This window comes from Saccopteryx bilineata, chromosome 2 (assembly GCF_036850765.1).
Source record: "Saccopteryx bilineata isolate mSacBil1 chromosome 2, mSacBil1_pri_phased_curated, whole genome shotgun sequence".
NCBI classification, from domain to species: Eukaryota; Metazoa; Chordata; class Mammalia; order Chiroptera; family Emballonuridae; genus Saccopteryx; species Saccopteryx bilineata.
Window position 1 is genome coordinate 386,817,831 of NC_089491.1, and position 15,199 is coordinate 386,833,029.

A 15,199-nucleotide genomic window follows, 5' to 3' on the forward strand; every position below is an offset into this window, starting at 1 on the left:
CCTGGCCACTGCCCAGACCATTTTGATAAGGGGCTTCCTGCCGGGATACAGAGGCCCTGAGCTGAAAGACTCAGCCCCCAGCCCCCACTGCATCAATGCTGGAGGACCCAGTCTGGGACCCGGAGGGGTACGACTCTCCTGCTGACTCCCGAAGAGAGCTGGGCTCGCCCCGTCTGCCAGCCCGACCCTGCTGTCTCCTCAGGACTCCAGCCACCTTCCCAGGGGGAGGAAGGAAAGCCCGGGTCCTCGTGTTCGGGCCCCCCTTGTCCTCGTCCCCAGTCTGGTCTCCTCATCGCCCTTCAGGCTTCCACTGCAGCCCCTTTCTCTGTGACCAGGTGGCGGGATGGGGACAGGCAGGATAAAAGGATGAGGTCGGGGACACCATGTCCGGGGCTTCCTGGTCTCTTGGGGTCAGAGGCTCCAGGAATCTTCACGGCAGGAAAAGGAGACTAAAAATAATCCGGAAAAGGGAGAGTCCAGAGAGAGGAACTGGGAAATGGGGGGGGGGGAGCAGAGGGCCATTTGGAGCAGGGAAATAGTGATGCATCCCTCACAGCCCAGGCGTGGGTGTGCGTGCACACACATGCACACACACTGCACTTACCTCCAACAGACAGCACATAGCACGCATCACCCTCATGTCCCTGGGCCCACCGCAGAGCCTACACTGTGTACTTCACACCATACACTGTATACACACCATACACTGTGTACTTCACACCATACACTGTGTACTTCACACCATACACTGTATACACACCATACACTGTGTACTTCACACCATACACTGTGTACTTCACACCATACACTGTATACACACCATACACTGTGTACTTCACACCATACACTGTGTACTTCACACCATACACTGTATACACACCATACACTGTGTACTTCACACCATACACTGTATACACACCATACACTGTATACACACCATACACTGTGTACTTCACACCATACACTGTATACACACCATACACTGTGTACTTCACACCATACACTGTATACACACCATACACTGTGTACTTCACACCATACACTGTATACACACCATACACTGTATACACACCATACACTGTGTACTTCACACCATATACTGTATACACACCATACACTGTGTACTTCATACCATACACTGTATACACACCATACACTGTGTATTTCACACCACACACTGTATATACACCATACACTGTGTACTTCACACCATACACTGTATACACACCATACACTGTGTACTTCACACCATACACTGTATATACACCATACACTGTGTACTTCACACCATACACTGTATATACACCGTACACTGTATACTTCATGTCATATACTGTATACACACCATACACTGTATACTTCACTCCATACACTGTATACTTCACACCATACACTGTATACACACCATACACTGTGTACTTCACACCATACACTGTGTACACACCATACACTGTGTACTTCACACCATACACTGTATACATACCATACATTATATACTTCACTCTCCCACTGCATGTTTGTCGGTGAGCACAGAACAAATAACACTCTGGAAACACATCGTACAACACTCCTTTCATACAGCACTAGCAGTAGCACATACACACTTGGGTGTATGTGAGTGGGTGACATTAAGGGTCTCTCTCTGTCCCTCCCTCTTCCTCAGGGGATGACTTCAGAAGAGCACCCCAGTCCTTTGAAGAGCTCAAAGGAAGATGTCAGACCAGTCTCTTCCTGTAGCAACACCCCCTACCCAGAAACCTCCTCGGATTATCCGCCCCCGCCCCCCCTCCCGACCCCGTGCTGCCCAGTCTCCAGGGCCCCCCTACAACGGCTCCTCTCCACCAGAACCTCCTGTCACCTCCAATGATGCACAAACCCCCATGTGCACCCCCATCTTCTGGGAGCCCCCCGTCTCTTCCCTCAAACCCCCTGCTCTTCTGCCCCCTTCGGCTTCTAAAACCAGCCTCGACTCCCAGACATCCCCGGATTCACCTTCCAGCTCCCCCAGTCCAGTGTCCCGGCGCTCCATCTCCCCAGAACCTGCTCCCAGGTCTCCAGTCCCCCCACCCAAACCCTCTGGGTCACCCCGCGGACCTGTGCCCTTACCCAACACAGCTCCCCGCACCTCGGCCCAGGATGGCCCTGCCTCTGTCCCGGGCACTGTGCGGAGACTGGCTGGCCGGTTTGAATGGGGGGCCGAAGGCAGGGTCCAGGCTGCAGAGGCCTTGGACCCCAGTCCCCAAAGGGGAGTGGATGTGAATGGAGAGAGGGACTCTTTGCAGGGAACCCTCACCAGAAGGGGGTCCCAGAAGAGTGGCGCTCCGGGTAAGCACTTCACGGGGCTCCAGGGGGCTCATTCCGACTCATTTTTTTCTGTTATGTTTGTTTTTCATGCTTTTTGGCTGAGTACTTTCAGGGGCTGCCTTTTCCAAAAAGGATTTTATGTCCGGAAAATCTGATTTTCATATTTCTGGGAGTTTGAAGAGTTGGGCTGAGGAGTAGATGCCTAAGGCTGGGCCATGTTCCAGCTGCCGGGCAGGTTCATGTTAAGGGGAAGGAGGCCTGAGCAGGGTGGGGTCAGACCCCAAGGGTCTCTTCTTGAGGACACCCCATCTCCCACAGATGCTGCCCAGGCCTGCCCCCCCTGCTGTCCCTGTGTCTGCCACGTAGCCCGGCCTGGCCTAGAGCTCCGCTGGGTCCCCGTGGGGGGCTATGAGGACGGTCCCAGGGCCCCCTGCCGAGCCTCCCCGCTGCGGGCCTCCCGCTCCCGTCCCAACCCTCCCAGCATCAGTCACCCCTCAGTGGTCCTCACGTCCTACCGCTCCACTGCGGAGCGCAGCAAACTCCTGCCACCCCTCAAACCCCCGAAACCAACTCGGGTGAAGCAGGATGCCGCCATCTCTGGGGATCCCACACAGCCAGATCTCGATCTGCCCTCTGAAGATGGAATCCAAACAGGTGCAAACCCTGGGGGGAGTGGATCCTGTGGCTGGGATGGGAACGGGTGAAGGTGAAGCGGTCTAAAAATGAACAAATGATAACCCCAATAGACCCTGTGCTTTTTTGTTCTTCCACCAGCTGCTGCTCTGGGGCTGATGGGAGTTGTAGTTTTTATAGCCACAGTCTCTGCTGGGGCAAGAGTCCTGGGTGGGGGATCTCGGAGATTTGTTCTCTTCACTCTGGGTTCTCTCTCCAGGGAACAGTGCGGATGAGGCTCCCCAGAACGCCCCTCCAGCAACCACAGAGAACAGGTACCAGACATCCCTACCCTTACTCCTTTTTTTTTTTTTTTTTGTATTTTTCTGAAGCTAGAAACCAGGAGAGACAGTCAGACAGACTCCCGCATGCGCCCGACCGGGATCCACCCGGTCTGCCCACCAGGGGGCGATGCTCTGCCCCTCCGGGGCGTCGCTCTGCCGGACCGGAGCCACTCTAGCGCCTGGGGCAGAGGCCAAGGAGCCATCCCCAGCGCCCGGGCCATCTTTGCTCCAATGGAGCCTTGGCTGTGGGAGGGGAAGAGAGAGAAAGAGAGGAAAGAGAGGGGGAGGGGTGGAGAAGCAGATGGGCGCTTCTTTCTCCTGTGTGCCCTGGCCGGGAATCGAACCTGGGACTTCTGCACGCCAAGTCGACGCTCTACCACTGAGCCAACTGGCCAGGGCCCCTACCCTTACTCCTACCTGAGGGCAGACACACCTACAAGTCTGCTAAGTCCCATCGGCACAAAGGTGGAGTGAGGAAGGTCTGGGGCTCTAGAGACAGGCAGCCCTGGTTTCTTGGTCCCAAGCTCTGTCCCTTATCAGCTATGTGACTTTTGAAAGTCACTTAACCTTTCTGGGTCTCAGGGTCCTCATCTGTGAAATGGGGGTAAGCGTACCAACTACTTGATAGAATTGTTGGGTCTAACACTGGTAAACCTAGTAAGTGCTCCAGTTTAGTCCCCCTACCTTTGGCCTCTATTGCAATTATTGTCTGCAGGTCTGTTTGGCCATTGCAAACATCTCTTCTGTGTCATCTGGGCTTGTTAATGACCTTAGATTGACCACCAGCATCAGCGTTAACTAAAGCCCATTCATTCATTCAGCAAACATTTACTGGTGTTTATGCTCCTGGGGTTTTAGCTTGGGTGAATGGTATGCGGGGGTGCGGATAGCCAGAACAGGAAAGACACAGCTGCAGGTAATGGGCGAGGTATGGAGTCTGGGTTTGATCAGGCTGAGTCTCACTGAGGCACAGATAGGACATTTCAGATGGCGTTTGCTTTGTGAGAGGGCTGAAGATAAAGACGGAAGTCTCTAGAACACAGTCCTAGAGATAACAGGAGTAAGGCGGAGCCTGCTCAGTTCAGGGCCTCCTGTCCAACAGGCACATAAAAACGAACTGACCCTGGGGTTTGGTCTGGGAAGCCGCCAGGGCCCTGCACACAGCCTTACACTAGCATGTGAATAGCACCCCCAAAGTGTGTTATCTGGGGGACGCCACCCCTTTTTCTCTCCACAGGGATGAGGAAGGGCTGGAGGAGCTGAGGGAACAGAACTGGGAACTGCCCCTGCAGGATGGTGAGGGCCGCTGGGCCGGGGGCCCAGAAAGGTTAAGTGACCGTCGAGCTGGGGGAAGGGTTCTGGGGCTCTGGGGTCCCTGATGGCTGCTTCTGCTCCCCAGAACCCCTGTACCAGACCTACCGAGCTGCCGTGCTGTCAGAGGAGCTGTGGGGGGTCAGTGAGGACGGGAGCCCCTGTCCCACAAGTCCTGGAGAAGCTCCCACCTTCACCCGGCTCCCTGGACCTCGAAACACGCTGTGGCAGGAGCTTCCCGCCGTCCGTGCCAGTGGCCTCCTGGATACTCTCAGTCCCCAGGAGCTGCGCATGCAGGAGGTGGCATGCCCGGGGGCTGGCCAAGGGCAGGAGTGGGGCCTGGGGCCTTGGCCAGTGGCTAGGAACTGGGCTTTCTGTGACCGCTCCGCCCTTCCTCCACAGAGCCTGTTTGAGGTGGTGACATCCGAGGCCTCCTACCTGCGCTCCCTGAGGCTGCTGACAGACACCTTCGTGCTGAGCCAGACTCTCCGGGACACGCTCACCCCCCGAGATCACCACACCCTTTTCTCCAACGTGCAGAGAGTCCAGGAAGTCAGTGAGCGGTCAGTGCAGTCCTGCCCTCTGGGCAGACCAGGCTTAAGCTCTTGAGTATGCCCGTGCCCCGGCCTCCCTGTCCCGGCCTCCGTGTCCCGGCCTCCCTGCCCCGGCCTCCCTGTTCTGGCCTCCGTGCCCCGGCCTCCCTATTCTGGCCTCCGTGTCCCTGCCTCCCTGACCCGGCCTCCGTGTCCCGACCTCCCTGACCTGGCCTCCGTGCCCCGGCCTCCCTGTCCCGGCCTCCATGTGTCCCGGCCTCCCTGACCCGGCCTCCGCATGTCCCGGCCTCCCTGTCCCGGCCTCCCTGTCCCGGCCTCCGTGTCCCGGCCTCCCTGCCCTGGCCTCCCTGTTCTGGCCTCCGTGTCCTGGCCTCCCTGTCCCGGCCTCCGTGTCCCGACCTCCGTGTCCGGGCCTCCCTGACCCGGCCTCTGTGTCCCGACCTCCCTGTCCCGGCCTCCCTGTTCCGGCCTCCCTGCCCCGGCCTCCTCATGTCCCGGCCTCCATGTCCCGACCTCCGTGTCCCAGTCTCCCTGACCTGGCCTCCGCGTGTCCTGGCCTCCATGTCCCGGCCTCCCTGTCCTGGCCTCTGCGTGTCCCGGCCTCTGTGTGTCCCGGCCTCCGTGTCCCAGCCTCCGTGTCCCGGCCTTCCTGCCACAGGCGCAGAGTGCCAGCTCTTCCCTCAAGAACCCAGGAGACCTGGCTCCTGCTTCATTGCTTGTTCTCCCCGTTCCTTCAGGTTTCTAGGGTCCCTACTGTCCCGTGTCCGCTCTTCCCCCCACATCAACGACCTCTGTGACGTGGTGCACACCCACGCCGTGGGTCCTTTTTCCGTGTATGTGGATTATGTGCGCAACCAGCAGTATCAGGAGGAGACCTACAGCCGCCTTATGTGAGTGTCCCGGAGCCGGAGCCAGGGGGCCAGGTCACATGTGCCGGGATGGGGGGTCCTGGGGGGCAGGGGCGGGGCCCAGACCAGGGCGGCTGGGGGATCAGGGCCCTGAAGCAGACCACAGACGGCAGCCCGGGCCTGCCCCTGCAGGGACACCAATGTGCGCTTCTCCGCGGAGCTGCGACGGCTGCAGAGCCTCCCCAAGTGTGAGCGGCTGCCGCTGCCGTCCTTCCTGCTGCTGCCCTTCCAGCGGATCACGCGGCTGCGCATGCTGCTGCAGGTACAGCCCGCAGCCTGGGCCTTTTCCGCCCACCGGCTTCCTGGGAGCACTCCTCCTGGGGCTGCTGCCTGGCCATCACCATCTTCCATCCTGTGCATCAGTCAGTATAATCCCGGCCTCTCCATCCAGGACTAGCAGAGCTCTGCCTGGAGCTACCCAAATGTCTCAAGGAGCAATCTGGGGGCAGGAAATAGCCTCTGGCTAGAGATAAGAGTTCGAGACTTGGCTCTGCCACTAACTGGCCTCGATTGACCTTGGGCAGTGCCCTTCCTCTCACTGGGTCTCTGGGGGAAATGTGGTGGGTGATCTTTGAGGTCTCCTCAGCTGTATCTTCCACCACATACTTCCCTAATGGGGGTGATATCACCCCCAAGAGGGCAAAAGATCATTCTTTGGGGGTAAAAAGTCTTAAATATTTCAATGGCTGTGGTACTTTATTTTTTTATTTTTTTATTTTTATTTTTGTATTTTTCTGAAGTTGGAAACGGGGAGGCAGTCAGACTCCCGCATGCATCCGACCGGGATCCACCCGGCATGCCCACCAGGGGGCGATGCTCTGCCCATCTGGGGCATTGCTCTGTTGCAACCAGAGCCATTCTAGCGCCTGAGGCAGAGGCCACAGAGCCATCCTCAGCGCCCGGGCCAACCTCACTCCAATGGTGGCTGCTGTACTTTAAAGGGCCATGGTACATAACAGATATACAGCACATCCATGGTGTTAAAATTTCTGGTTCCTTAGCAGGGTGATACTGAAAAATAAAAAAAAGTTGAGGAACACGTCTATTGCAGAATAGAAACTTCTCCCTAAACCAGGTCACCCAGTGTGGGGATCACAATAAGAAAAGTTCCCCAAACAGATGATCAGCATTCTTGTGTCTTATTCAGTTTACTCTACCCCCAGCATAGGTAAAATAACCCTCATCATAACCAAAATAGTTAAGCAGCTATTGAATGCTCTGTTCCTGGCATGGTTCTAAGTGTTATATACCCATTTAACCTTACCAATGACTGTATAAGGGTAGAAATTATTACTGACCCCACTTTATAGATGAGGAAACTGAAGCACAGAGAAGTTAAATAACTTGTCCCAGGTTATCCAGATAATAACTGCTGGAGATGAGCTTTAAATCCAGGCACTCTTAGCCACACTGCTATATTGCTTGTACTAATAGTTGTGGTTAATTAGTGTCAGGCAGATGGTTAGTGAAGTCTCTCCGCCTTGTTGAGGCTGGCTCCTCAGCCCTGTGAACTCCTTGAGCATTTTGGCAAGCCAGGCGAGGGTCCTCTGAGCTGCAGCCCCTCTGAATCCCAGGGCAGTAGAGTGGGGGCCCAGTCACCCTTCCTTCTTGTCCTCAGAATATTGTGCACCAGACGGAGGACGGGTCCAGCCGCCAGGAGAACGCTCAGAAGGCCCTGGGTGCTATCAGCAAGGTGTGCAGGGGGTGGATGCTGAGGCCAGGGAAGGCGAGGGGGGGGGGCAGGGAGAGAGGGGGGAGGGGGTTGTGAGGAAGGTTGGGTGACTAGGCTCCCCTGACCCAGATCATTGAGCGCTGCAGTGCGGAGGTGGGGCGCATGAAGCAGACAGAGGAGCTAATCCGCCTCACCCAGAGGCTGCGCTTCCACAAAGTCAAGGTTGGTCTCTGCCCAGACCCCCGCCTTCTCTTTCCCCGCTGCGGGGTTGGGAAGCCGCCAGAGCCTCCTCCCTGCCTCCCTCCAGGCCCTGCCCCTGGTCTCCTGGTCGAGGCGCCTGGAGTTGCAGGGGGAGCTGACCGAGTTAGGGTGCCGCAGGGGGGGCGTGCTCTTCACGTCCCGGCCGCGCTTCACTCCCCTCTGCCTGCTGCTCTTCAGCGACCTGCTGCTCATCACTCAGCCCAAGAGGTGGGTCGCCGGCGGGGGCCGCGGCGGGAGCGCGGGCAGGAGCAGGGAGGAGTCCAGCGGGACTTCTGCTACCCCTCTGAACTTCCTCTTCCCTGGGCAGCGGGCAGCGGCTACAGGTTCTGGACTATGCCCACCGCTCCCTGGTCCAGGCTCAGCAGGTTCCGGACCCATCCGGACCCCCTACGTTCCGCCTCTCCCTTCTCAGCAACCACCAGGGCCGCCCCACCCATCGGCTACTCCAGGCTTCCTCCCTGTGAGTTGTGTCTCCTTTAGAAAATACTCTTGGGACCTTCACCTGACCTCTCAGAAACTAGCCCCCTCCTCCTTAACCTCTCTCCTCCACGGACCCTGACTAACCCCAGTACAGACCCTGGCTGACCCCAGTACGATGGCCTGAACCAGTTGTGAGCCTCCCTATGTCCCACCAGATCAGACATGCAGCGCTGGCTGGGAGCCTTCCCCACCCCAGGGCCCCTTCCCTGCTCCCCGGACACCATCTACGAGGACTGTGGTGAGTAATCCCCAGAGGAGTGGTGAGTGACCCCCAGAGTGAGTCTTAAGGGGAATATGAAGGAAAAGCTAAGAAGAGTCTTGATCCTTCTGTAATGTCACCCAACCCCAACCAGACTGTTCCCAGGATCTGTGCCCAGAGCCTTCCACACCAGCCAAGACTGAGGGACAGGGTCTGGAGTCCAAGGCTCCCTCCAAGCACCTGCACAAGAGCCCCGAGGGTGAGAGATGCTTTCCTTTCTTTGTATCGATATTTATTAAGCCCCCAGGAGGTGCTCTCTGTTCTAGGCACCGTGCACCAAACACACAGACATTCCTCTGCTGCTGGAGCACAAGTTCCAGTGGAGAAGAAACAATAAAGAATAAACAAGATAAATCAGTAAATTATACAGTGTGTCCGTAAAGTCATGGTGCACTTTTGACCGGTCACAGGAAAGCAACAAAAGACCATAGAAATGTGAAATCTGCACCAAATAAAAGGAAAACTTGCCCAGTTTCATACCTATTCAGTGCAGTTTGATGTGGGCTCACGCACAGATGTTTTAGGGCTCCTTAGGTAGCTATCCCGTATAGCCTCTACAGACTTGTCACTGATGGCTTACCAGAACAGGGTTTCTCCACCAAACTGTCGGTTTCCTTCAACTGCTTATCCCACCGAGTCATGTTATTCCTATGTGGTGGCGCTTCATTATAAATGCGCCGATATTCACATTGCACTTTGGTCACAGATTCGAATTTAGCGAGCCACAGAACACACTGAACTTTCCTCTGTACCGTTCACATCTCGACTGGCATGGCTGTGGGCTGCTCCGCTGTATACACATCATCATCTGCGCATGCACACATGCTGCCACATCATCCTACAGAAACTGAGAGGGTTTTCCTTTTATTTGGTGCAGATTTCACATTTCTGTTGTCTTTTGTTGCTTTCCTGTGACCAGTCAAAAGTGCACCATGACTTTATGGACACACTGTATATAGTGTGTCCGAAGGTGATAAGTGCTAAGGGAATCCAAAAGTGGAGCCAAGTCAAGGAGGTTTGGAGTCCCAGGGTTGGGTGGGCTATAAGTTTAAATAGGGAGGTTGAGGTAGGCCTCAATGAGGAGGCACCATGTCAGCAATGACTTAACGGAGGTGATAAATTTAGGCACGTGGCATCTAGAGGAAGGGGGTTCCGGTCAGAGGCAAGAGTCAGTGCAAAGGCACTGTGGTTGGTGTGTTTGGGGAAACAGTAAGGGGGCAACTATGGCTTGAGGGAGTGAGGAGAAGGGAGAGAAGCAAATGAGATAACAGGGATCAGATCACATGGGTCCTCGTAGGTCCTCGTAAGGATTCTGGCTCTCACTCTGGGTGAGATGAGCAGCTGATGAGCCCTCTTTTTTTTTTTTTTTTTAAGAAAGGGAAAACAACTCTTTTTATATTTTTACAGGGACAGAGAGAGAGTCAGAGAGAGGAATAGATAGGGACGGACAGACAGGAATGGAGAGAGATGAGAAGCATCAATCATCAGTTTTTTCGTTGCAACACCTTAGTTGTTCATTGATTGCTTTCTCATATGTGCCTTGATCGTTGGCCTTCAGCAGACCGAGTGACCCCTTGCTCAGGGAGCTTAGGTCCGAGCTGGTGAGCTTTTTTTTTTTTGCTCAACCCAGATGAGCTCGTGCTCAAGCTGGCGACCTCGGGGTCTTGAACCTGGGTCTTCCGCATCCCAGTCCGAGGCTCTATCCACTGCGCCACCACCTGGTCAGGCTGATGAACCCTCTTTGATGCTATTGTCATTCACACCTCCAAGGGGCTTTCTACCAGTGTCCCAGGCTTCTTTACTCACTCTTACACTCACCATGACTCTCAGGCCTTAGACCCTACGGTGCCTCCTTTCCCTCCTGACCTTTCTCCTGCCCTGGCTCCACTTGAGCCCCTGTCTCTCTTTCTGCAGGCTGGCTGAAGGGGCTTCCTGGGGCCTTCCCTGCCCAGCTGGTGTGTGAAGTCACAGGGGAACACGAAAGGAGGAGGCACCTTCGCCAGCACCAGAGGCTCCTTGAGGCTGCTGGGCCCTCTTCAGGCGCCTCCAGTGCCCACCAATCCTAATGCAGGCTGGGGAGGGGGCTCACCCGTCTACCTCTAGTGGAAACCAATAGGGACGATGCTTCAGGACAAGGCAGCCTATGAGAAGAGGGTTGTCTGAGCCCAGGCAGCGAGGGAGTGTGAGGATAGTTTGGGTATGATGCGGGTGGATACGGGGGTGGGGTGGGGGGGGCCTAGGGCAGAGCAGCCAATGGGTGCTGAGCTGGCTAAGCCCCTGGCCAGTGAGCATCCGGTTGTGCTCACCACCTGGGAGGATGAAGGTAGGTGGATACAGTTAAAAAGGGCCGCATTGGAAATGAGGATTCGGATTCAGATTAAAATAGCTAACAGCAAAGAGCAGAGACCCATCCCACCCAAGAAGATGGCGATCTGAACCCAAGAGATCGGTAGGGACGCTGCTTGGCTCTACAGCAACAGCCGGTCCTGCCCTTTCAGTCTAGAAAGGGTTAGATTACATTCTCAGGGTGCCTCTTGGGTCCTCTCAAGCCACTTTTTCACTTCTAGAAGAGTCCAGAGTGTGTTTCTGAAAGAATCTGTGAGTGTGTGTGTATGTATTTGCTGAATGTGGTATGTGTGTGATTTTGCCCCCTCCCAGATGATTAGCCCATTTCTTCCCTCAGCCTTATTTTTACTTATTCTAAGAAAGACACAAGGTCTGAGTGCCAGAGGACAATGACCTGGGTGTGGCTTGGTGGCCAGAGGCCAGAACTGGGGATGAGAACCCTGCGATCTGGGTCTCTTGGGAGCCAAGTTCCATGACAATTGGAGGGTGATGTTAGGGAGCAGACAAGCAGCCTGGCAGAGGAGCCTGAGGCACTGAAGATGGCCAGTAGCTGGGGCCCAAGGCCTCCTGAAGCCCACAGCCCTTCTCCTTGCCCCCAAGTGTGATGTTCAGAATCTGCCTGAAAACCCCGCAGTGAATGGTCATCAGCTGTCCAGCCTCAGCCTTGGACCTCAGACCGGTGCTGGACCCCAGGTGTGCATGAAGAAATGGAAGCTGTGGACCATGGGCCTGCTGGTGAGCCTTCTGGGCTTTCTTGTCTTCATACTGGTTCTGCCACAGAAACACGGGGCCGAGCAATGGATGGAGACCAGTGTTGCTGCCAAGCCCCATTCAGAGCACCTGCTTCTGCATTTTTCTGAAGCTGGAAACAGGGAGAGACAGTCAGACAGACTCCTGCATGCGCCCGTCCGGGATCCACCCGGCACGCCCACTATGGGGCGACGCTCTGCCCACCAGGGGGCGATGCTCTGCCCATCCTGGGGGTCGCCATGTTGCGACCAGAGCCACTCTAGCGCCTGGGGCAGAGGCCACAGAGCCATCCCCAGCGCCCGGGCCATCTTTGCTCCAATGGAGCCTTGGCTACGGGAGGGGAAGAGAGAGACCGAGAGGAAGGCGCAGCAGAGGATTGGAGAAGCAAATGGGCGCTTCTCCTGTGTGCCCTGGCCGGGAATCGAACCCGGGTCCTCCGCACACTAGGCCGACGCTCTACCGCTGAGCCAACCGGCCAGGGCCAGAGCACCTGCTTCTGGAAGAGAAACTGGCCCCATGCAATGCAAGAAGGAGGTGAGGTGACAAGAGAGAGTGGAACAGACAGTTGCTGGCAAGTGAGGCCTGGGCCTGGCACAAGACCGTCCTGAGCTAGACCATCAGCTCACTCAGAACAACTTGCCCAGGATAGAAACTGCCACGCCGACCACAGGACGTGCAGGGACTCTGGGGGACTCAGAAAGGCACTGGCATTTGGCATGTCCATTGTGGAGGTTCTCCTAGCACAGTGTCTGTCATATGAGAAACCCTCAATAAATATTGGTGGCTCTTTTGGGAGCTGTGTGCTTAAAGGAGCAGTGGTTTCCAAATGTGGCTTTGTAAGGTGGGTGGGGCTGGTTGGAAAGGGATTCTTTGAGAACAAAGGTCGGTTCTGCTGGGAACTGGGCTTGCGGACTAGGCTCAAGGCCCCAGCATGTAGCTCACCCATAGCTGCCCAGGGATCTGAGGCTGCGGTGATGGTGGATTCGCAGCTGCTGGGGTGGAAAGCTCCTTCCTGCAGGTTGGGGAGGAAGACAGGGCAGGGCCAGGTAAGGCTGGGGCTCCAGCAGGGGACGAAGATGCAGGAGGCAGGACAGAAAGTGCAGTCAGTCAGCAATAAAGGTTTTTTCCCAGCCAGTCAAGCATCTCTGTGTTTAATTCAATCAATTCTACACCTATCTATTGAGTGCCTTCTATGTGCCAGCACTGTTCTGGGATCTGGGGTTACTGAGATGAGAAAAAAACAAACAGACAAGAGCCTTGCTCTCAAAGACATTGTGTGTAGCTTTGGGGAAGATCCTGGAGGTAACATTTGATCTGAGATCCAAATGCAAGAAGGAAGCAGCGCTGAGATTTGGACCAAGAGCAGCCCAGGGGTGCCAACAAGGGGACTGAAGTCAGGAAAAGAAGATAGTGGTCACGGGGAGGTGCATGTTCTCCTTGAAGTTTCCTGGTTGGGGAGCCCCTTTCCACCAAACTCCCTCTCTTTCTGAGATGCTCAGAGAAACAGACAGACAAGCATCCTGAGGCCCATACAAAGCCACACATGTGCCCCATGTATGGTCTCTCTCAGCTCCTCAACCCCTCCCTGAGCCCTGCCGCTAAGGAAGGCCTGTGCTCCACTTCACGTGTTCTAATGGGGACAAGGGGGAAACAAAGACCAGATAAGAGTTGTTTTGGGGATGTAAAGGCACACAAAATACAACCACATGTTTCAAAAGAGACTGAAAAGACAGGAAGGAAAGGGGACTGTCATGTTTCCATCTTAGAGGCCCCTTTCCATTTGGGGGTGACCTATGGGAGTGTGTTTAGCCCAGGAGGGAGGTGCCTTCCGCAGACCTGCCCGAGAGGGTGCAGGAGCATGAAGCACAGCTACGTGGGAAAGCAGTGAGTGCGAGGGGGAGGAGACCACCCTGAGTGGAGAAAGTGGATGGGAAAAGGGTGGGGCAGGGGTAAGAAAGAGGAGGGGTAATCACAGGGGTGGTTCAGGGGGCTGTAGGCAACTGGGTGAATCCTGCATTCTCCCCCCAGCCCTCCTGCGCACCCTCCACTAGGTGTCCACCTCTCTGTCATAGCCCTGCCCTACCTCCTGCTGGTGTCCACCCTCCTCTCCATTGTGTGGCTTCTTGCCCTTCCTGCCCCTCTGAGTCACCTTCTACAACTTCCTTGCAGGCATGGGAGGAGCCTCGCAGGTGTGGGAGGAGAAGTCCCTCAGTCTAGCGTTCCAGGAGGCATGGTGATGGGGGTGGTAGGAGTCACTACAAATGTCCCAGGTGGCACAGAGGTTTACTGACCCATTGGGGGAGTTCTGGAGCTGCCATCACTCCACTCCTTCACGTTCCACCATGATGGGGAGGTGGAAAGAACTAATATTTTCACAGCCTTTGGAAAGGCACAGGTGCATCTCAGGCCTGGGGGAGGTGCCTCAGAGGACAGGGTGGGGAAGCTGCGCTTCGTTGGGAGTGTCTCTCTCTGAGTCAGTGTGTGCTCTCTCTAACCTACAGCCCGCTCCTCTATTTGTGGGACCTATGTATGGGGAGTCGATGATAATGCAGATAGGACAGGGCACTGTCCTCTCTTCGCACTGGTCCTTCTAAGGCCTCTGGGTCAACACCGTTGGGTTGCAATCATGATAAAAGCAAAGGTGGATTAGAGGAGCGCCCCTTTATCCGAAGCCTGCTCACTAGCCCTTCCTTCTTCCAGCCCACTTCCTGAGACCCTTTCCAGAGCTCTTCGGCCTGGTTCTGTCCATTCCTGAGAGCTTCTTCCTCTCTCCTTCCTCCCAGGGCTCGCCTCTCTCTTCAGCTACCAGGGTATCTGCTTTCCGGGTTGGCCAGGCCACCAGGCAGGCACACAATCCGGTGCAGGAGTGCTACTCTTTTAAAACTAAGCCCTTGACCACACCCTTTTATTTATTTATTCTTTTTTTTTTTTTTTACAAAGACAGAGAGTCAGAGAGAGGGATAGATAGGGACAGTCAGGAACGGAGAGAGATGAGAAGCATCAATCATCAGTTTTTCCTGCGACATCTTAGTTGTTCATTGATTGCTTTCTCATATGTGCCTTGACCGTGGGCCTTCAGCAGACCGAGTAACCCCTTGCTGGAGCCAGCGACCTTGGGTTCAAGAGGGTGAGCTTTGCTCAAGCCAGATGAGCCCGCACTCAAGCTGGCGAGCTCCGGGTCTCGAATCTGGGTCCTTGGCATCCCAGTCGGACGCTCTATCTACTGCGCCACCGCCTGGTCAGGTCCCACACTCTTTTAAAACTTAGCCCTTCTCCATGCCCTTGACTGTTGCATGGTGGGGGAAGGTGCACTCTTATGAAGATTCCCGTTTATGCCTCAGGTGTGTGTGACTTTGTATTAAAGACTTCCTTATTTGCATATGGCTCTGCACTATATA

General features: G+C 55.5%; 1 protein-coding gene across 2 annotated transcripts in view; it reads left to right on the top strand.

The window, feature by feature from the left end:
- ARHGEF15 (Rho guanine nucleotide exchange factor 15) overlaps nt 1-12,304 on the top strand; it is a 13,033-nt gene extending 729 nt beyond the window's left edge. For both annotated transcript variants that reach the window (XM_066264225.1, XM_066264224.1), the window contains 15 exons: nt 1,664-2,325; nt 2,623-2,958; nt 3,197-3,251; nt 4,498-4,556; nt 4,660-4,871; nt 4,974-5,134; nt 5,863-6,015; nt 6,166-6,295; nt 7,652-7,726; nt 7,835-7,927; nt 8,013-8,173; nt 8,274-8,426; nt 8,602-8,684; nt 8,800-8,904; nt 10,620-12,304. In XM_066264225.1, the coding sequence (XP_066120322.1) occupies nt 1,713-2,325; nt 2,623-2,958; nt 3,197-3,251; nt 4,498-4,556; nt 4,660-4,871; nt 4,974-5,134; nt 5,863-6,015; nt 6,166-6,295; nt 7,652-7,726; nt 7,835-7,927; nt 8,013-8,173; nt 8,274-8,426; nt 8,602-8,684; nt 8,800-8,904; nt 10,620-10,771 (2,541 nt within the window). In that variant the 5' untranslated portion in view covers nt 1,664-1,712 and the 3' untranslated portion in view covers nt 10,772-12,304. The remainder of the gene's footprint in view (nt 1-1,663; nt 2,326-2,622; nt 2,959-3,196; nt 3,252-4,497; nt 4,557-4,659; nt 4,872-4,973; nt 5,135-5,862; nt 6,016-6,165; nt 6,296-7,651; nt 7,727-7,834; nt 7,928-8,012; nt 8,174-8,273; nt 8,427-8,601; nt 8,685-8,799; nt 8,905-10,619) is intronic.
- The last annotated feature ends 2,895 nt before the right edge of the window (nt 12,305-15,199 follow it).